The 16,225-nt window shown below is 45.7% G+C and overlaps 1 protein-coding gene across 7 annotated transcripts; it reads right to left on the reverse strand.

Moving 5' to 3' along the window:
* Positions 1-1,231: 1,231 nt before the first annotated feature.
* Positions 1,232-15,219, reverse strand: KLF10 (Kruppel like factor 10). Of its 7 annotated transcripts, XM_039526736.1 has the most exons (7): positions 14,592-14,732; positions 12,822-13,027; positions 11,835-11,956; positions 7,865-8,489; positions 4,657-4,896; positions 3,633-4,539; positions 1,232-2,739 (listed from the first exon to the last, which is right to left on the reverse strand). In XM_039526736.1, exons 4-7 carry the CDS (start codon positions 7,898-7,900, stop codon positions 2,480-2,482), a joined length of 1,443 nt encoding a protein of 480 aa, XP_039382670.1. In that variant the 5' UTR covers positions 7,901-8,489; positions 11,835-11,956; positions 12,822-13,027; positions 14,592-14,732; the 3' UTR covers positions 1,232-2,479. The 7 variants fall into 7 exon arrangements, with proteins under 7 accessions (XP_039382670.1, XP_039382671.1, XP_039382667.1 ...); XM_039526737.1 differs by lacking the exon at positions 11,835-11,956; XM_039526733.1 differs by lacking the exons at positions 7,865-8,489; positions 11,835-11,956; positions 14,592-14,732 and adding an exon at positions 15,203-15,219.
* Positions 15,220-16,225: the final 1,006 nt, after the last annotated feature.

Genomic DNA, 16,225 nt, shown 5'->3' on the forward strand with positions numbered 1-16,225 from the left:
AGACAGGATACTGGGCTAGGTGGACCATAGGTCTGACTCAGAATGGCTGTTCTTATGTTTTTATCTCCAGACAAAAGGATAATAGGAGCTAGTGAGGGCCAAATTCATAGGAAAGGCTAAATTGATGCAAGACTTTCCCTTCCACCCCCGGCCCTTACTATGCAGATTACCATCAACCCTAGCCCCTTGAGACTTACAGCCACTTAGCAACTGTAACTCTCACTACACATTCAGTACCTTTACGCCGATTGACTGTCTAGAGTTGCTTTCTATGATGTTCATCTTGGTGTGTGTTTAATTTTCTCTATGTCTGTAAAATTCCCAGTTAAGACTTTAGTTTGTCTTAAAGCGAAGAACTATTGGCTGAGTGCACAAAAGAGTTAAGTGCTGAGATGCTGAACATCATTGTGCCTAACTTTTAGGCATGTAAGAAAACACTGATTCACAAAGCCTGAGTTAAGCACATAGGTGCTTTTGACTGCAATTCACAAAAGACAGTATGCTAGGCAGGAAGCCACCTAAACTGTCCAGGAGATGCTGACCAGAGGGGTGTGTGCTAAGCCTGCCTCTCTATAGTGATAGTTGCTTATCTCTGCTAGAGATTTTTCACTGTGAACCCTCTCCTGGAGCCAGGCGCTTATGCTGTTTTAGCAAAAAGCCAAGGGCAGGGAAGGGAGGCAAGGACCTCTCAACTTTTAGCCCAGTGGTTAGGGTATTCAGCTGGGATGTGGGAGAATTCCAGTTCAAGTCTCTCTTTCCTTGACAGGGAGAAGGGTTTTAAAATGGGACCTGCCCTGCACCAGGGCCCCGCGCCTTAGGCGCCTTTTTAATTTTTTATTTACTCACCCGCTGGTAGTCCGCTCCGGGGTTTCGGCGGCATTTCAGCGGCGGCATTCTTCAGTGCCACGGAAGACCCGGAGCAGACTCCCCGCCGCCAAAGTGCTGCCAAAGCCCCGGACCGCCGCCAGGTATTCGAATTGGGCCCCACAGTTAATAAAGCCGGCCCTGCCTACATGGACACTTATTCTGGAATAAGAGTGTCTTGGAAAAAAAGAGGGCACAAAAGAAGTCTTCTTGAAGTAGTATATGCTTAACTGTACGTTTTACAAGGTTTATAAATAAGACAGCAACACCTAACCTATCACTAATCAAGACTAATGCTGATGGGCATTGTTACATTGGCTGTGCTTTGTAAGCAAATAACCCAATCAACATGCATCACACGTGGGTTTGTATTAAAATTGTTCTTTATTGTAAACAAGGTATAAAGTACGACATAAGAAGTATTGTGCAAAATTTTAAAGTAGTCATAAAAGATTATCTAGCACACTATTATCCAACTGTTTAGTTGTCTATATTTGTGTATTCAACATAGTAAGATACAACAGAAATATGGTTAGTGAAAGTTGATGCATTATTTGTCACAAAATCTACAGTATTCATTCAAGGCTGGTGTCTTTACTGCCTTATGTTTATTTTACAAATAATTCCTAACGTTCTAATTTAATACAGTATAGATTATATCCTTATTACATAAAGACCATTTATCTCTAATAGAAATCATTTTCAAAAGTCACCTCCACATCAAGGAGCCTAGCATAACATACTTGTTCTTGCCTTCTTAGTAAACCCACGTAATTTATTATTCTTATAGTTATATAAAAAACCAAAACAAAACAACAAAAAAACATACTGTCTCAGTGTTTATGAAAAATGCAGTGGTATGGAATTTTGAAAGGTACAAAGGAAAACAAACAACTTGAAGCAGAAGCATCATAGGATGCCTAAATATAACCAATTGTAATAATCATGAGCTTTCAAGAGGAATAGCAAAAATAGTATTAGCGTTCTATATTATAATAAATTAATGGGGATTTAGGTACTTTTGGCTCTCTCTAGCCACATGGCAGCACTCAATCTATTCCATATTTGGACAGTAATGTAAAACTGGCATGACTGATATACTTGATACATTAAATACTGTATCAAGGTGCTGAGCCTCAATGCCCATCTCTCGTACAGATGCATTTCTGATATACAAGTCTGTACCATACATTGATATTTCTCTCTAGTCTGTGCTCTACTGAAAACTCATTACATCTTTGAAAGCTGTAATTTCAGTTGGTTTCAAGCATTAACATCAGCCAACAGCTCTGCATGACTTGTATCTGATCACTCTATAATACATACAAGTAATCTGCATAAATTCAAAACCTTTTGCTACCTGTGCTGCTCTGCTCTGAAACCTTCAACCTCTTTCTCTTTTCACCAAGTTGAAAAGAACCTGACACTCCATTGTTAGCTGCTGGTTCTCTCAGTAGCATTTCCTGTGACCAAGCACTGACTGCCTTTGCCTCTCTGCTGTAGTGCCATCAACAGCTGGCACTGAAGAACTACAGACCTGGAGTAGGAGCTTTTATACATCACTGGTGGTATACCACAGTGACAACAGTTAGTTCCAGTAACTTTTCAGGAGTTTTCACTGCGCAGGTGTAGATGCAGGTGGCACAACAATGTCATTTAGCTTGCTCACTTCCATTTGCCAGTTTGGTAGCTTCTTAGCTGACAAATGCCGCCGTGCATGCTTTGTTAAATGGTCACTCCTCATGAACCGCCGATCACACATTGGGCAAGCAAACTTCTTCTCACCGGTATGCGTTCTGCGATGCCGAGACAGTTCGTCAGATCGTGCAAATCTCCTGTCACAGCCTTTCCAACTACAGCTAAAAGGCTTTTCTCCTAAAACAAAATAGAGACGAGCATTTATTTAGCAACAATTTTGCTTTTGATGGGTAATATTTGTTTGACTTTTTTAGAACCAATTTCTACTGTGCCAATCAAGACACAAATAAACAAACCAACAAACCCAGAGACATAGAATATTACGATGGTTTTGACTGTGCTAACTCGAAGAATCAGCATCATCAGGTAGCCAGCTGTACAAAGGGTCACTACACTGGCCTTTCATCACTGGAAAGCAGAGTTCAGCTTGTGCTTTATGCTTCAAAACAGTTTTATTCTCATCCTTATCTTCATTTATATACATTATAAAACCATGACAGCTTTGCATGACCAGCACCCACTGCTGAAAATGCTGTCTGTACTAAAAACAGGAGGGATGTTACATGACAAGGCTGAAGTGTGCTAGTAGAGTTGTGTAAACATACATAGCCCCTTATCCTTTGCTAGTGTGATTAGATTCACTACCAGGTTTTTTTTAAGAACTGCCAGACACCTGAAGGAACAACTCTCTGGGGTGTTAATGCTGAAGGTGAGAATGCTAGTCACCTCTCCTTTTTGAGGCATCCTACCAACGATCATGCCATGTATTAACACCTACTGGCAAAAGCAAGCAATAGCACTCTGGGACTGACCCACAATGATAGATTGTGTTCAGTCAAGACAAAAAAAAAAAATTGTACAATGTTAAGATAGCTTTGACTCAGGTAACCAGGAGGGTCACCATTATCAGGAAGCCAGCTGTACAAAGGATTAGTGCACTAGCCTTTCACTTCTGGAAAGCAGCAAACACAACCAAAATCACAACTCACTAGAACGTTGATAAACATTAGCATAAATATACATGAAAAGCTTTCTTTGAAATTCCAGCTATCCACTGATTAATGACTTACCTGTGTGTGTTCTCACATGGGCCTTCAAATGAGAGCTCTTGAAATAAGTCTTTCCACATCCTGGATAGTTGCAAATGTGGCTTCTTATTCTTGACGAGTCAATCGGTGGAGTGATTTTTGCTGCAGAAGGTGTAAAACCTGGAGCAGGAGCAATAGGAGAGAGTCTAGTGCCATTTGGACTAATGATTGGAGCCTTTGTGTTCTGCACAACCGGCTGGGGCACAACAAACATAACGGCACCTTTAGGAACTTGAGTTCCCATGAACACCATAGGCTGGCAAAGGGTTGATTGTTGGCTAGAAGGAGTGTTGGGCACTATTGCTGTTACAACAGAGTTGTTAGTAGATAGAGGAACCATCTGGCAAATTACTGGCACAGGTGAGACACGACTCGCTTTCACAGCAGGTGAAGATACTATCGTCGATGACTGCTGTACTGATCCAGGAACAGGCTGAGGTCTACTGGTTGAAGTCTGGATCAGGGACAGTGGACTGACAGCTAGTGCTGCACTTGTTTTTTCTTCTAAAACTGGCAGTTTGTCACTTTTGTAAGGTGCTCTGTTTGATGACACAATTGCACAAGGTGGATTTTGTTTTGCAGTTCCATTATTCTGTATATTTGTTTCCGCTGAAGTATTGTCCTGATACTTCAATACACTAGCTGCTCTCACTGGACATGTTCTGTGATTACAAAGCTGAGCATCAGCTGTGTGGCGAATAACACTTGTTGCTTGAGCTTTCATTGGTCTTGATGCTGGAGACTTTTCAGTCTCTTTAAAAGTTGCTGAAGGAACAGGCTTTGAAATATCAGGGAATAACCTGCATTGTACAGCAGATGGCGCTGCTGCTGGCAGATGAATTACTTGAGACATCTCAAAATCAGAAGGGCTGTAGGGTGGAGTCAAGCACTAAAAGGGGAAAAAAGATGCAAGTAATGAGACATCTGTTCAGCACGATTATTTCTCACAGTTAACGTGATCTAAAAAACTTTAATAAGGCATATACAATAATAGAATAAAGCTTACAAATGCTGGTATTGCATGAAAGTCAGCTGCACCAGGTAGCAGGTTATCATCAGTTTCTTCCGACATATCAGATGCTGGTGTTATAGGTCTCAGTTCAGCATATTTTTTGAAGTCTGATTTCCAGTTGCAGCTCATAGACATAAGGGCTTCTACAGCTTCAAAATCACTCTTTTCAGCGGTATTGTTCCAGGAACGTCTATTATTGTTTTGCTTTTCAGTAATCATCTCTATTCCTTCCTCCTAAAAGGAAAAAAGGAATATTTTTCAGTTTACTGTTAAATTAACTAATTAACAGTTCCTTATTTAAAGAAAAATTACAAAAATTAAATGCAACCTGTAAAATATATCATACTTCAAAGAGCGGAGTCAATATTTTTAAAGACACTCTACATTCCTCTTTCTACTCCTATTATATAACCTTCATTAAAAGATTAGTCTGATTCCCTATTTCATATTATCTGATGAATATTGTGTCTCCACAGTTGTCTAGTGAAATTATTTGGAACAAATACAAAACAGTTTTTGAAAAGCAACAGTAAGTTAGTCCCTTACTGCAAGTTTTGAATGACTGAAAGAAAGCACGTTCCTTAAACTTTGCTTTGAGTTATTTTGTACTTGCTGTTCCTTTATTCCACCCTGCAAGGATTTTAGTTAGGGTATGATCTTAATTTTTTTTAATAAACTGAAAAGGGACAATTCTGAGGTTGAGGCACAAAATTTGACTGACTTGAATTGTGACCTGATAGTTTGTCAGATAATATGGAAAGTGTTTCTGTCGTTTTATGCTGTGTGAGTATGAGTGTGTGTGTGTGTATCATATCATTTGAGTATTAAAAAAAGTTAGTAACCACTATTTTGTGTAACTGGAGCATGGGTGGGGAATGTTTTGGACTCTACACAATCATATAGCAGCCACCATTGCTGAAGCCATTGATTTTAGAGTGCTGATGCACAAACAGATGTCTGTGTGCCTGAGCTGGTTGGTGGGTGTCCTCAGTGGACAATTTACACCTCAGAAAGCTGTGCCTAAAGTGCTCTTGCCAGGGCCCAAACTAGTGGAGCTTCAGCATGCATTAAGATGGAGCTCTTTGATCAAGCTTTTAACCAGCCTCTGGATTATGCTTAGGAGCAGGACAAGTAAGGTTTTATAGATGCTTTTTAAAGGCCTAAGTTTTGCAGATTTTTAATTTTATAAATACAAGAAAATATGGAACACACAATACTCAGAAGATGGGCCTTGAGACAGCTAGGGAAAGGTTGTCATAATTGGATTCTATAAGGAACTGGTCTATATTAACGGAGACATGATCAGCGAGCAAAAGCAGCGCAGGAAAAAACTGCCTCTGGCTCACAAGGGAGGCAGCAGAGGCTCAGGGAGATCCTCACTGGCAGACAGTTCCTGTGTTTGAGCCACGTTCACCTCAGTGAACCTCTGTGACTCACTCTCTCCATCGGTGCACTCAAACCACGCAGTACCGCCCCCGCCTCTCGCCCATTGGTCGCCAAGGTCAGGCACCTCGGCAGCCGAATGGCTGACACGGGGCCGAGGCGAGGTTGGGGCGGAGGCATGTGAACAAAGCGTGATCAGCGGCTGGTCCCAGGCAGTCGCGAAACGTGGTGAACTGGGGACTGCCGCTCGGCGACCTTTCCCCTACTTGTGCTGCGTGCGGTCTCCCGCCCCAGCGGGCGGGGGCTGCGCCAGGGCCCGCCGCCAGGCAGGCAGGAAGGGAGCCCGCCTGCTGCAGCGCTGGGCAAGGCTGACAGCCAGCCAGCCAGCCGCATGCTTCCTCGCAGCTCCCGCCCGGCCAGAGCCGCACAGGCCGGGGGCGGCCTCAGTCCACCCCCGCGGCTCCCAGGAGAACACGGCGGAAACAGCGCCTCCTCTCGAAGCGTTGGGGCCGAGAGGTTCAGCACCACCACGCCCGACGCTTTCCCGCGCCGCAGCTCGGGTTACTAAAGCGAGCCCTCGGAGGGGGCACGGCTGCGGCTGTGAAGGGAACGGAGACAGGGCGCTCCCTGCCCCCGGGCTGCACAAGAACCATTCACCCAACAGGCACAAGCCCTGCCCGGGGACTCTTGCTACGGACTCCCTCGCCCCTCCCGCCGCCGCCTAGCCAGACTCGTCTCGCCCACCCCCCGGCTGACCTCCAGCCCCCGCAGCCTCGCTTTCCGGCTCGTCCCAGCCTCATCCCTCCCTGAGCCTCGCCCACCGCCTGCCTCACCCTCCCGGCCCCAGGGAATCCCCCAGCATCGCCCGCGGCCAGCCCCCACTCACCCGCCCCTTTCCCTCACAGCCCCCCTGTCTTTTACCGTAACCCCACTGCAGTCCGCCCCCGACCAAACCCTCCCCGCCCTCCAGACAGGGTTTCCCCCCAACTACTCTCATTCTAGCAGCGTGCGCCCATAGCGCCCGGTACACACCACGTGCCCTCTCCCCTCACCACAGGCCCCCCAACAACCTCTCCCCGCCAGCGCCCGCAGACTGACACCCTCTGACATCCCGCTCCCCAGTAACCTCCCGCGACTGCCTCCCTCTCTGCCATCCCCTCTCCGCAGATCACCACAGGTTCCCCCCCCCCACTGCCTCCTTCTTTGCAGATCACCACAGGTTCCCCAATAACATTCCCCCAATTCCTCCCCCTCTCTGCAGGTCAGACTCCCCAATATCCTATCCAAGCCCCCCCCCAGACTCTCTCCCTCTCTGCAAATCAGGCTCCCCCAAAACCTACCCCAGCCCCCCACTGCCTCTCTCTGCAGATCAGGCTCCCCAATAACCTACCCCAGCCCCCCCACTGCCTCTCCCTCTGAGAATCAGGCTCCCCGATAACCTACCCCAGCTCCCCCCACCGCCGACTGCGCCCCTCTCTGCAGCGGAGGCTCCCCAACAACCTCCCCCCAAGACCCCGCTTCTCTCTCCAGATTCCCACAAGCTCCCAGTAACCTCAGCCCCAGATCGATTCCTCCTCTGCCACCACAGGATTCCCACCAACTCCTCCCCGCAGCTCCCCAAAGGGAATCCCTTGTTCTCGGGGCTCCCTCCCCAGAAAGGTGGCATCGTACCCCAGACAACATCTCTCCCCCTCCATCCTCCCCGGGCTGAGCCCCGCCTCACGGCCCGTATCCACCTCTCCCCAGGTGCAGCTGATGCGGGGAGGGCTCGCTGGGCACCAACCCCCCAGGACTAGGAAGCTGGAAGAGCCGCACTTACAGCTGGCTGGTAGAGGGAAGCTGCGAAATTCAGCATGGCCCTGCTGGGAGACGCGGTGGCTGGGTGTTGCTCTGCTGCTGCTGCAGCTGTTGACAAGAGCCTTCACCCCAGGCGCTCTCTGGCCGCTGCCTTGATTTTCCTCTTTTTGTTCGCAGCTGCCCATTCAGCTGGCGGTTCCACCAGCTCGGCGTAGGGGGAGACCGGAGCTGGCCGCAGCCAATCCGCTGCAAAGGTGTGTGAGGCGGCGGCCAATGGCGAGCGGGGGCACGCGTGATCAGCGGCTGCCCAGCGGCATGGAGAGCGTGTCAGCTCTGCGTGTGCACTAGCCCCGGCAGCGTGTTCCCGGCGCAGCCCTTGGGTAAGTCCCGATGCGGGCTGAGTCAGTGTCACGTCTCCTCTCTGTCTCCCTCTCCGGATCCATGTGGGAGAGGCGCGCCCGAGCGGGGGAGGGGGCAGCAAGATACTTCCTGTCAAATGAGATCATACCGCTGGGGGAGGGGAGGGCATAGATCATGTCTCCGCATCTCCCTTCTCGTCGACTAGCCGGGGCTTGTCCTTGCGCCTCCCTCGAGGTCTCAGGCGTTGTCCAGTTTTTTTTTGGAGGGGAGAGTCCAAATGGCTATACCTAAGTGACATCAAATGGAGCAGTTTACAGTCACCAGTAATAGCTGCTATTTATTATTTTAGTTGTGGCGTCCCTGTGAGCAAATATTAACCGACTTTTCACTGCAATACCCCTGTGAGGTATGCAAGTATTATCTTAGTGTTACAGAGAGGGATCTGAGGCACGGAAAGATTTGTGACCCTGGGGTAAGTGTGGCAGAGCCTGAAAGGGATCTCATTCCCAGCCTTAACAGACCCATCTGATACTCTTACCAGTGTGATCCATGGAGGCTCCAAGTTCCAATATTCATTGCTCCTAGGGGGCCTTCAGTGCAGTCAAAGGAAACAGCTGCTCAGCCTCCTACTGTGTATGTCACCACTCTAAATCCAGCCAAGGTTTGAGTCCCAGTGACAATGAGTTTGCAGTTTGTAGTGTAGAATGTGAATGACCTTAATCATCTGTAGAACCCAGCTAAAACCTCAGCCCTATCCTAGGCTTTAGCTTGCTAATGGAATGCTCTATACTAACTGTGTCAGAGGATAGCCTCGGTGTAACTAGGTTCATTCAGCTGTCTTCCTAGTGGCTGGGCCCTTAATGAACCCCCATCCAAAGCAAGCTCTACTGGTCCTAGCTCCTGACCCTTACTATTATTGAGACTCAATGGGGAAGATAACTCAATGTTTTACACACATGCTTGTTGGGAGAAGGCCTTGAAAAGAGGAAACTCATGGCTTGATTTCTCCTACTGGGAAGTTGGGATATAAACTGTAAGGCCAGCCTCATCTTAATCAGAATGGTGCAGTTTATGTGGCTGTTAGTATCTATTTTACAGGTTCTTATATTGTTACCAAAATTGTGGTATCTGAGTGCCTTGCATATATTAATGTATCCTCATAACACCCAGTTATTTAGGAAAGTATTATTATTAGTCTTTTACAGATGGGCACAAAAGAGATTAAGTGACTTTGCCAAGATGGTACAGGAGATCTGTGGCAGAACTGGGAACTGAAACTAGATCTAGTCCCTGGCTAATGCCTTAACCACAGCATGTGCTGCTCTGCTTTGATCTGAGAAAACGACTTTTGCTTGGATCAAGTTGGAGTCTCTCTCAGGCTAGGACCTGTTGTCCCCACTGACTATAATTCTGAATCAAAGATGTAGATGGCTGAGGGTTCCTGTTCAGCCACTCTGCACATCAGTTTGCACTCTACTGCTCTTGCCTCAGGTGACCTCTCCCCCCTGTTTGCTGCAGCCAGGTGGAGTGCAATCAGTTAATCAGTTACAGGTTACAGGTAACCATATAAATGCAAGTGAGAACCTGCAAGTAACAATTCTCAGTGTGTGTATTCATGTCTAATGCTGCCCGTGTTAAATGTTGTCATTTCTAAATGTTGTCATTTCTGTGTGTACAGTGACCTTTGACTGACTGCCCAGATGGTGTGTCTGTCTGTCTGTCAAGAAGTTTTTTTTTTTCAAAAAACAATTCTTGGCTTTGAAAACAGTCTTTATTATAGCAGATAATAATAACAGTGTAAGCAGTGCAATTCACTCCCATGCAAGGCAGCAAACATTACTGTTGGCTTTCAGCCTCAAATTCTTCCCTCAAGGCATCCCTATCCTATCATCCTCCAGGACTCGGTGGTCCGGTCATCCATGCCTCACTGTTCCCACCCCCCTTCACAATTATGGAGAGGGAGGGTACAGCAGCGCTATAACCGGGGGATGCTGCTTTCCCCAAGTCTAGCTTCCCATACAAACATCTGTCTGGATCTTTCCAGATGCAATAGCCACACGCTTTTCCACACCATCAGGCAGCTCTCAATCTTGTGTTTGTGCTGGTGACACTCATCAGCAGAGTCCTCAGCAGATCGGGCTCCATTAGCCAGCCCTGAGGGTCATACTGTTGCAGTCAGTTGGCTGTGTTTGATAAATGGACCATGCATTGGTCCCTATATCTCTCAGTGATTACACTGCTTTACTGTAACTTAGTGATTCTCAAACTTTTGTCCTGGTGACCCATTTCACATAGCAAGCCTCTGAGTGCGATTTCCCCCCCCCCCCATAAATTAAAAACACTTTTTATATATTTAACACCATTATAAATGCTGTTTGCAAAGCGGGGTTTGGGGTGCAGGCTGACAGCTCGTGACCCCCCATATAATAACCTCGTGACCCCATAAGGGGTCCAGACCTCCAGTTTGAGAACCCCTGCTGTAACTGTTGTGAGGGAGGGGAGATGGCTTAGTAGTTAAATTTTTTTTTACACTCTGTTTCCCTGTGGAGCTGGCTAGAAACTTGAAGAGTGAAAACATCTAACCTTTTAAATGTTACAATTGTCAAACTTTATTCCTTTCTTTTTGTTATTAAAAGAGCTGAAGTCAGCACTGTTTTAAAATTAGTATTCTATAGCATCTTTGTCCAAAACATCTTTGATAGTGATGCTGTAGAAAATAAATATGGGTCTGACTTAACTTCCATTAAATTCATCGGGAGTCGGATTGGGATCAGTGGCAGTTTAGATGCTAAATAACAAACTTTTTTTCTGCATTTCATAAAAAATTGTTACTGTTTTTCAATCCTTGGATGTTAAACTTTATTTCAGACATTATAATACTTTAAATCTCTCTAATTTCTTTCATTTTCATTTCATTCCAAAATACTTGGTTAACTATATACATCTAATACCAATGAAATGCAAGCCTGTCTTGGGTGGAGGCTGGCAGTCAACTGACACATTGCATAGCAACAAGGGGTGTGGGAATTTTGGCTAAGGACACTGGAGCAGAACCTCCTTCTTATGAAAAGTACTATGGGATCTTTAACTTTCACACACAACAGGGAGGACGCATCCTAAAGGCTCTAACACAAGCTACTTCTTTTGTTGTCTTTGGGAGGATGAAGAATTGCAGTTCATTTTTAGATAGTACAGATATGTATTTAGAATCCAGAGGGTGCGCCCATAATATATGTAATGATATAAATGCATACTAAATATTGGGTTAAAATATTCACAGTGTCCTTTTAATTAATTCTGAGGGCCTGGTTCTCCACTTAGTTGCACGACTGTAAATCAGAAGTAACATAAAATATATCGAATGATGTCAGTGTAAAATTATCGTGAGAGGAGAATCAAGTCTTTTGTGCTTACTTTCCTTAGACAGCAACACACTGGTTAATCATTTGGGCTCTAGGAAATGCACACAGAGAAGTGCCAAATTCAGCATTCATTTACATTAAAGTAAATGTGGAGTCACTGTATGGATGTTGATGGAGTAATCCATCCAGATTTACACCAGTGTACCTGAGAACAGAGTTTGAAACACACGCTTTATGTTTCCCACCAAAATAAGAATATTTAATGATTACCTTTCTTTCCATGTTGGAGTATTATGGATCAGGTTTCAGCAACCATCCTTCCGGCCAACATGGACTGGACATGGACTCCTTTCACAGTCACTCCTGAGTCCTAATGTCTTCTAGAGAGGTTACTGTTGAGAAATGAATGTATCTTTTCCTCCTTGGCTGTCTGTGTCTTTCCTCTCTGTGTGTCCTATCTTCCTGTGCACGTTGTGCTGCACTGAAGCAGTATAGCTGGACATAGCACCACTTGGAATGAGTGTTGTCCAATCTGAACTCAGCACTTAATACAGTGCTTTCTGTCACTGATTGACAGGGGGTGTTGCATTCAGCTATGCCATTTCAGAGTGATATGTTGTCGTCAGGATAAGCAATAACTAACTGGTGTTTCAGATAGAGTCCCGTTCTCTCTGTGGCATGTGGCAGGGTCTTGTTTACCTCCAGTTCTTTAATGGAAATGCTAATACCAGCCTGAAGCCCTCAGGCTCTGGTGCTCTCTTTTCTTGCTGCCTTTTTTTTTTTTTTTAATTTCTCATTATCATGGCAAAAAATGTATGGAGTGCAGGACACAAAAGAAGAGCACAAGTTATGAGGATGAGAAGGTGATTGAGTTTGGCAGCATCTGAAAAAGTATGGCCTCCTGCGAGGCTGTTACTTTGGTGGTTCAGTGCACCATCTCATTTCTCCTGCATTGGGCCACTCCCCTCACTCCTGTTCTGCTCCTCCAGTAGCAGATCACCACCTGCAGATGGGAGCTGACAGCAAGTTGTTTGTATCCTGCAGTTTGCTTGGAAACATCACATAAAACTTTGCATATCTGAAGGTGTGAAGTGCCATAATAACAGTGCACAAAACACTCTGGGATATTTCAGTCTGAAGGTAGAGTGAGGATACAAAGTGAAAGCTGAATGCACACATTCACTGGACAAGAATAATTTCAAAAAATTCTTAAATTATTAATTTTTTTAGCTGAGAAAACACATTCTGGGGTGTTACCTTGATTCTGCAGTTGCCACTGAAATTCTGTGGAAAGGGGTTCCTCTCAACACAACTGCTCATACTCATTTCCTTTTGGGCACTCCTTCCTACTGGGGCACTCCATGCCAGGCACCATTGATGTCCTTCTGTCTTTCCTCTGTTCTGTTCTATTCAGGTTATTTATACTGCTTTCATCACCATGGTATCTGAGAGACCCATTATCTCTGAAATGAGAGAGCCTAAGTGTTTTGCCTTTTGGTTACATTATGTGGCTTGTAGCAATATTGAGGATCTGCTACTCTTTGGCTGGTTCTTTAAGACCTCTAATCTAATTTTAAGGAGCCCAATCGTCTGAAAAGCCCTTCTGTAGAGTTCTTGAAAGAGATTTAGTATACGCTGAGCCTCATTCCCTAACAGCAGCAAACAGTTGTTTATAAACTAATACTCTGGTTCCCACAACTCCAGTTATGCTTCAGCAGGAGAAATTGTATTAACTATTACTCATAGGGCTCTCGATCTTTCTCCCGCTGAAGTCAGTGGGAGTCTTCATTGGGAACAGATCAAGCCCTTAATGTACTGTACTTCATCAAAAGGCTCAAAAAAATCCCTTCAGCATCCTCATAAGCACAGATTCCCCTAGCTGCTGCCCCAAGCCCCCACTCCCAGTTACATAAATAACTATTATGAGATTGAGGCAGGAGTCACTCAGAGAAATTTTATTGCCTCTCTTATGCAGGAGGTCAGACTAGATGATTGTAATAGTTCCTTGTGGCCTTAAAATCTATGAAATATTTCATTTACTAGTATGCTAGGGATTAATCCAGAATAATTACAACAAATAACAGTTGTCTGAAAATGAAATGAGTACATTGTATGAAACACTTTTCCCCCCACTTTTTGTTGACTTACCCTCTGAGGCCCACGGCAATTACAGAAAGCTTTTGTTTTGGGGGGGGTGGGGGGGTGGTAATTTGGGCAGCCTCACCTCCAGATACTAGGTTCATTTGTAAAACCCTGGTGCAGAGAAAGCTAACAGAAATACCCTTAGGAGATGTTTCCTTTCACTCCTTACAAGAGGGGAATGGCAGACAAGAAAAATATGGAAGTTGCTGGTGTGTCTACACTGCAGCTGGGAGCTAGCAGGGTCAAGCTAGCACACTAAAAACAGCAGCATGGACATTGCGGCTGGCAGCAGCTCAGGCTCTCAAGTCCACCTGACCCCCTTGGCTTGAGAGCCCGAGCTACTAGCTTAAGCAGAGCTAGTGTGAATATGTCTACCTGGCAGCAGTGTAAACAGACCCTCAGTCATCAGTGAAAGCTAATGATCTACAGTACTCTCCTAGTGTGGGGGGAAAGAAACTACTCAGAGAAATTACATCGTTATGTTCATACATAGGTCAAAAACAGAATATTTCTTTAGTTTATCTATATTGAGGCTTGATTCAGTGCTCACTGAAGTCAATTTACAGACTTCCATTGATTTCAATAGGCATTGGATCAGGCCCTTAAATTGTATGCACTTTGGGGCAAGGACTGTGTCTTTGTATTTATACAGCACCAAACATGATTGGACTCCAAATCTGGTTGGAGTCTCTGGGCACTTCTGTAGTATAAATATTAAATCCTAACAAGGGCTCATTCATATTCTCAGATGGCCTTTCTAAGTCAGTTTTTCCTTTTCTGCTCTTTCTTCCTCTTTTGCTCCCTTCCCCTTTTCTTTCTTCGCTGCACTTCGTTATTCTCACACGTTTATTTTGGCTTCCTCTTAACGCTTTCTTTCTGACTCACCCCTTTTTTGTTGCCTCCTCAAAGGGTGACCTGCTGCTGTTGCTACACCGTCTTCAGATAGCCACTATTCACCCACCACTTTCCAACTACCACCCCCAATTAACCCCTCCTAACCTGGCCCCTCCCAAGTGCCATTTTCATCTGGCACTTCTTAATTTGCCCTCTCTTAAATGTTCTCAGATGCTCCTTCCCATCCATCATTTCCAAACTGCTTTCTCCCAGTGTGCTGTGTCCCACACAGCCTCCTCCCAACTGTCATTCCCAACACGCCCCTTTCCAACCTGCCCTGTAACAACTGTCATTCTCAACCCACCATCTCCCCACTGCCTTTTTCAGTTAAATTCTCCCAACCTGTCCCTTGCCAACAGTCATTTCCAGCTGCTCTCTTCAATGGTTTTTCCCATCCTGCACCTCCCAACTGCCATTTTAAACCTACCCCTTGCAACTGAAATTCCCAGCTGACAACTTCTCACCTGCCATTCTCACTTGCGCCACATAACCTACTAGTTGCACTCTAATTCCCAGATGAAACTTTCCCAACTGATAATCTCAACTGCCCCTCCGAGCTGTCATGCCCAACCTGAGCCTTGGCTACTATCATTCTCACTTACCCCCTCCCAACTGTCAGTCTTGTCAGTCCCCTCCCTGTTGTCTATTTCCAGCTGCCATGGCACCTTCAGAGTCCAGCATGCCATTCCATCTCTTGTTCAAGGGACAGCATCCAAAACACTGTGCATGCTGCTTGAACATCAATACAGAATAGAATATCACCCTATCAGACTCCTGTTACAATTCTTCTTGGATCCTTTGGGCTAGATTTCAAATGAGTTCTGGCCAGTGGCACAAAGGGGCTGAGTTTGAGCTGCAGTGGCCAGCAGGGAATTTTCCTGGTGTAGAGGAACTCCATGCTGGCATAAAACTGACACACCTGAGCCCTATGCCAGCTGCTCCTGAATCCCGCAGTGGGGTTATATCAAGGGAAAAGGGAGGGGAAGAAGCATGGTGGAGTAGAATTTTACTATACCTATCATCCACTGACAGAGACTCCCTTAAGGACCCTATGCCAGTGACATAGACTTGTCAGGGCTGGGATTAATGTAGACCAGCCCCTCGGAATGAGGGAGCTGTAACCAGCTTGGTGACACCCCTGCTGTTATCCTAAGGAAAGCTGTGTCTCAAGAGACTCTGGTCCTTTCTGTGTACTCAGAACTTCCTATTGGTCTAAACCGAGTGGGCTGGTGTATGTTGTATTGTCATTTCTCCCTACTCTGCATGTTGCTCCCAGGATATTGGAGAGAGGAGGTGGATGAGGTAGTATCTTTTATTGGAACAACTTCTGTTGGTGAGAGAGGGAAGCTTGCAAGCTGCACAGAGCTTTCAGTTTAGAGTGCTGCTCAGAAATAGCGTCCCTGCTTGCTTCTGAGAGAGGAAAATGTGACAGCTTCATTTTCACACCTAAAGCAGAGCTGTGGGTGTCTGAGGCATAGAAGTTTGAGGGGGTGGGAAGGGACGCTCAGTGCTGAAGCAGCAGAAGAGTGTTGAACAGTCAGGGAACAGGAGAGGAGAGAAGTGGGAGGAAAGGGAACAAATTAGAAAGTGAGGAGGGGAAGAGAAGGAAGGAGACAAAGGGGAGT

This window comes from Mauremys reevesii, linkage group 2 (assembly GCF_016161935.1).
Source record: "Mauremys reevesii isolate NIE-2019 linkage group 2, ASM1616193v1, whole genome shotgun sequence".
Taxonomy (NCBI): domain Eukaryota; kingdom Metazoa; phylum Chordata; order Testudines; family Geoemydidae; genus Mauremys; species Mauremys reevesii.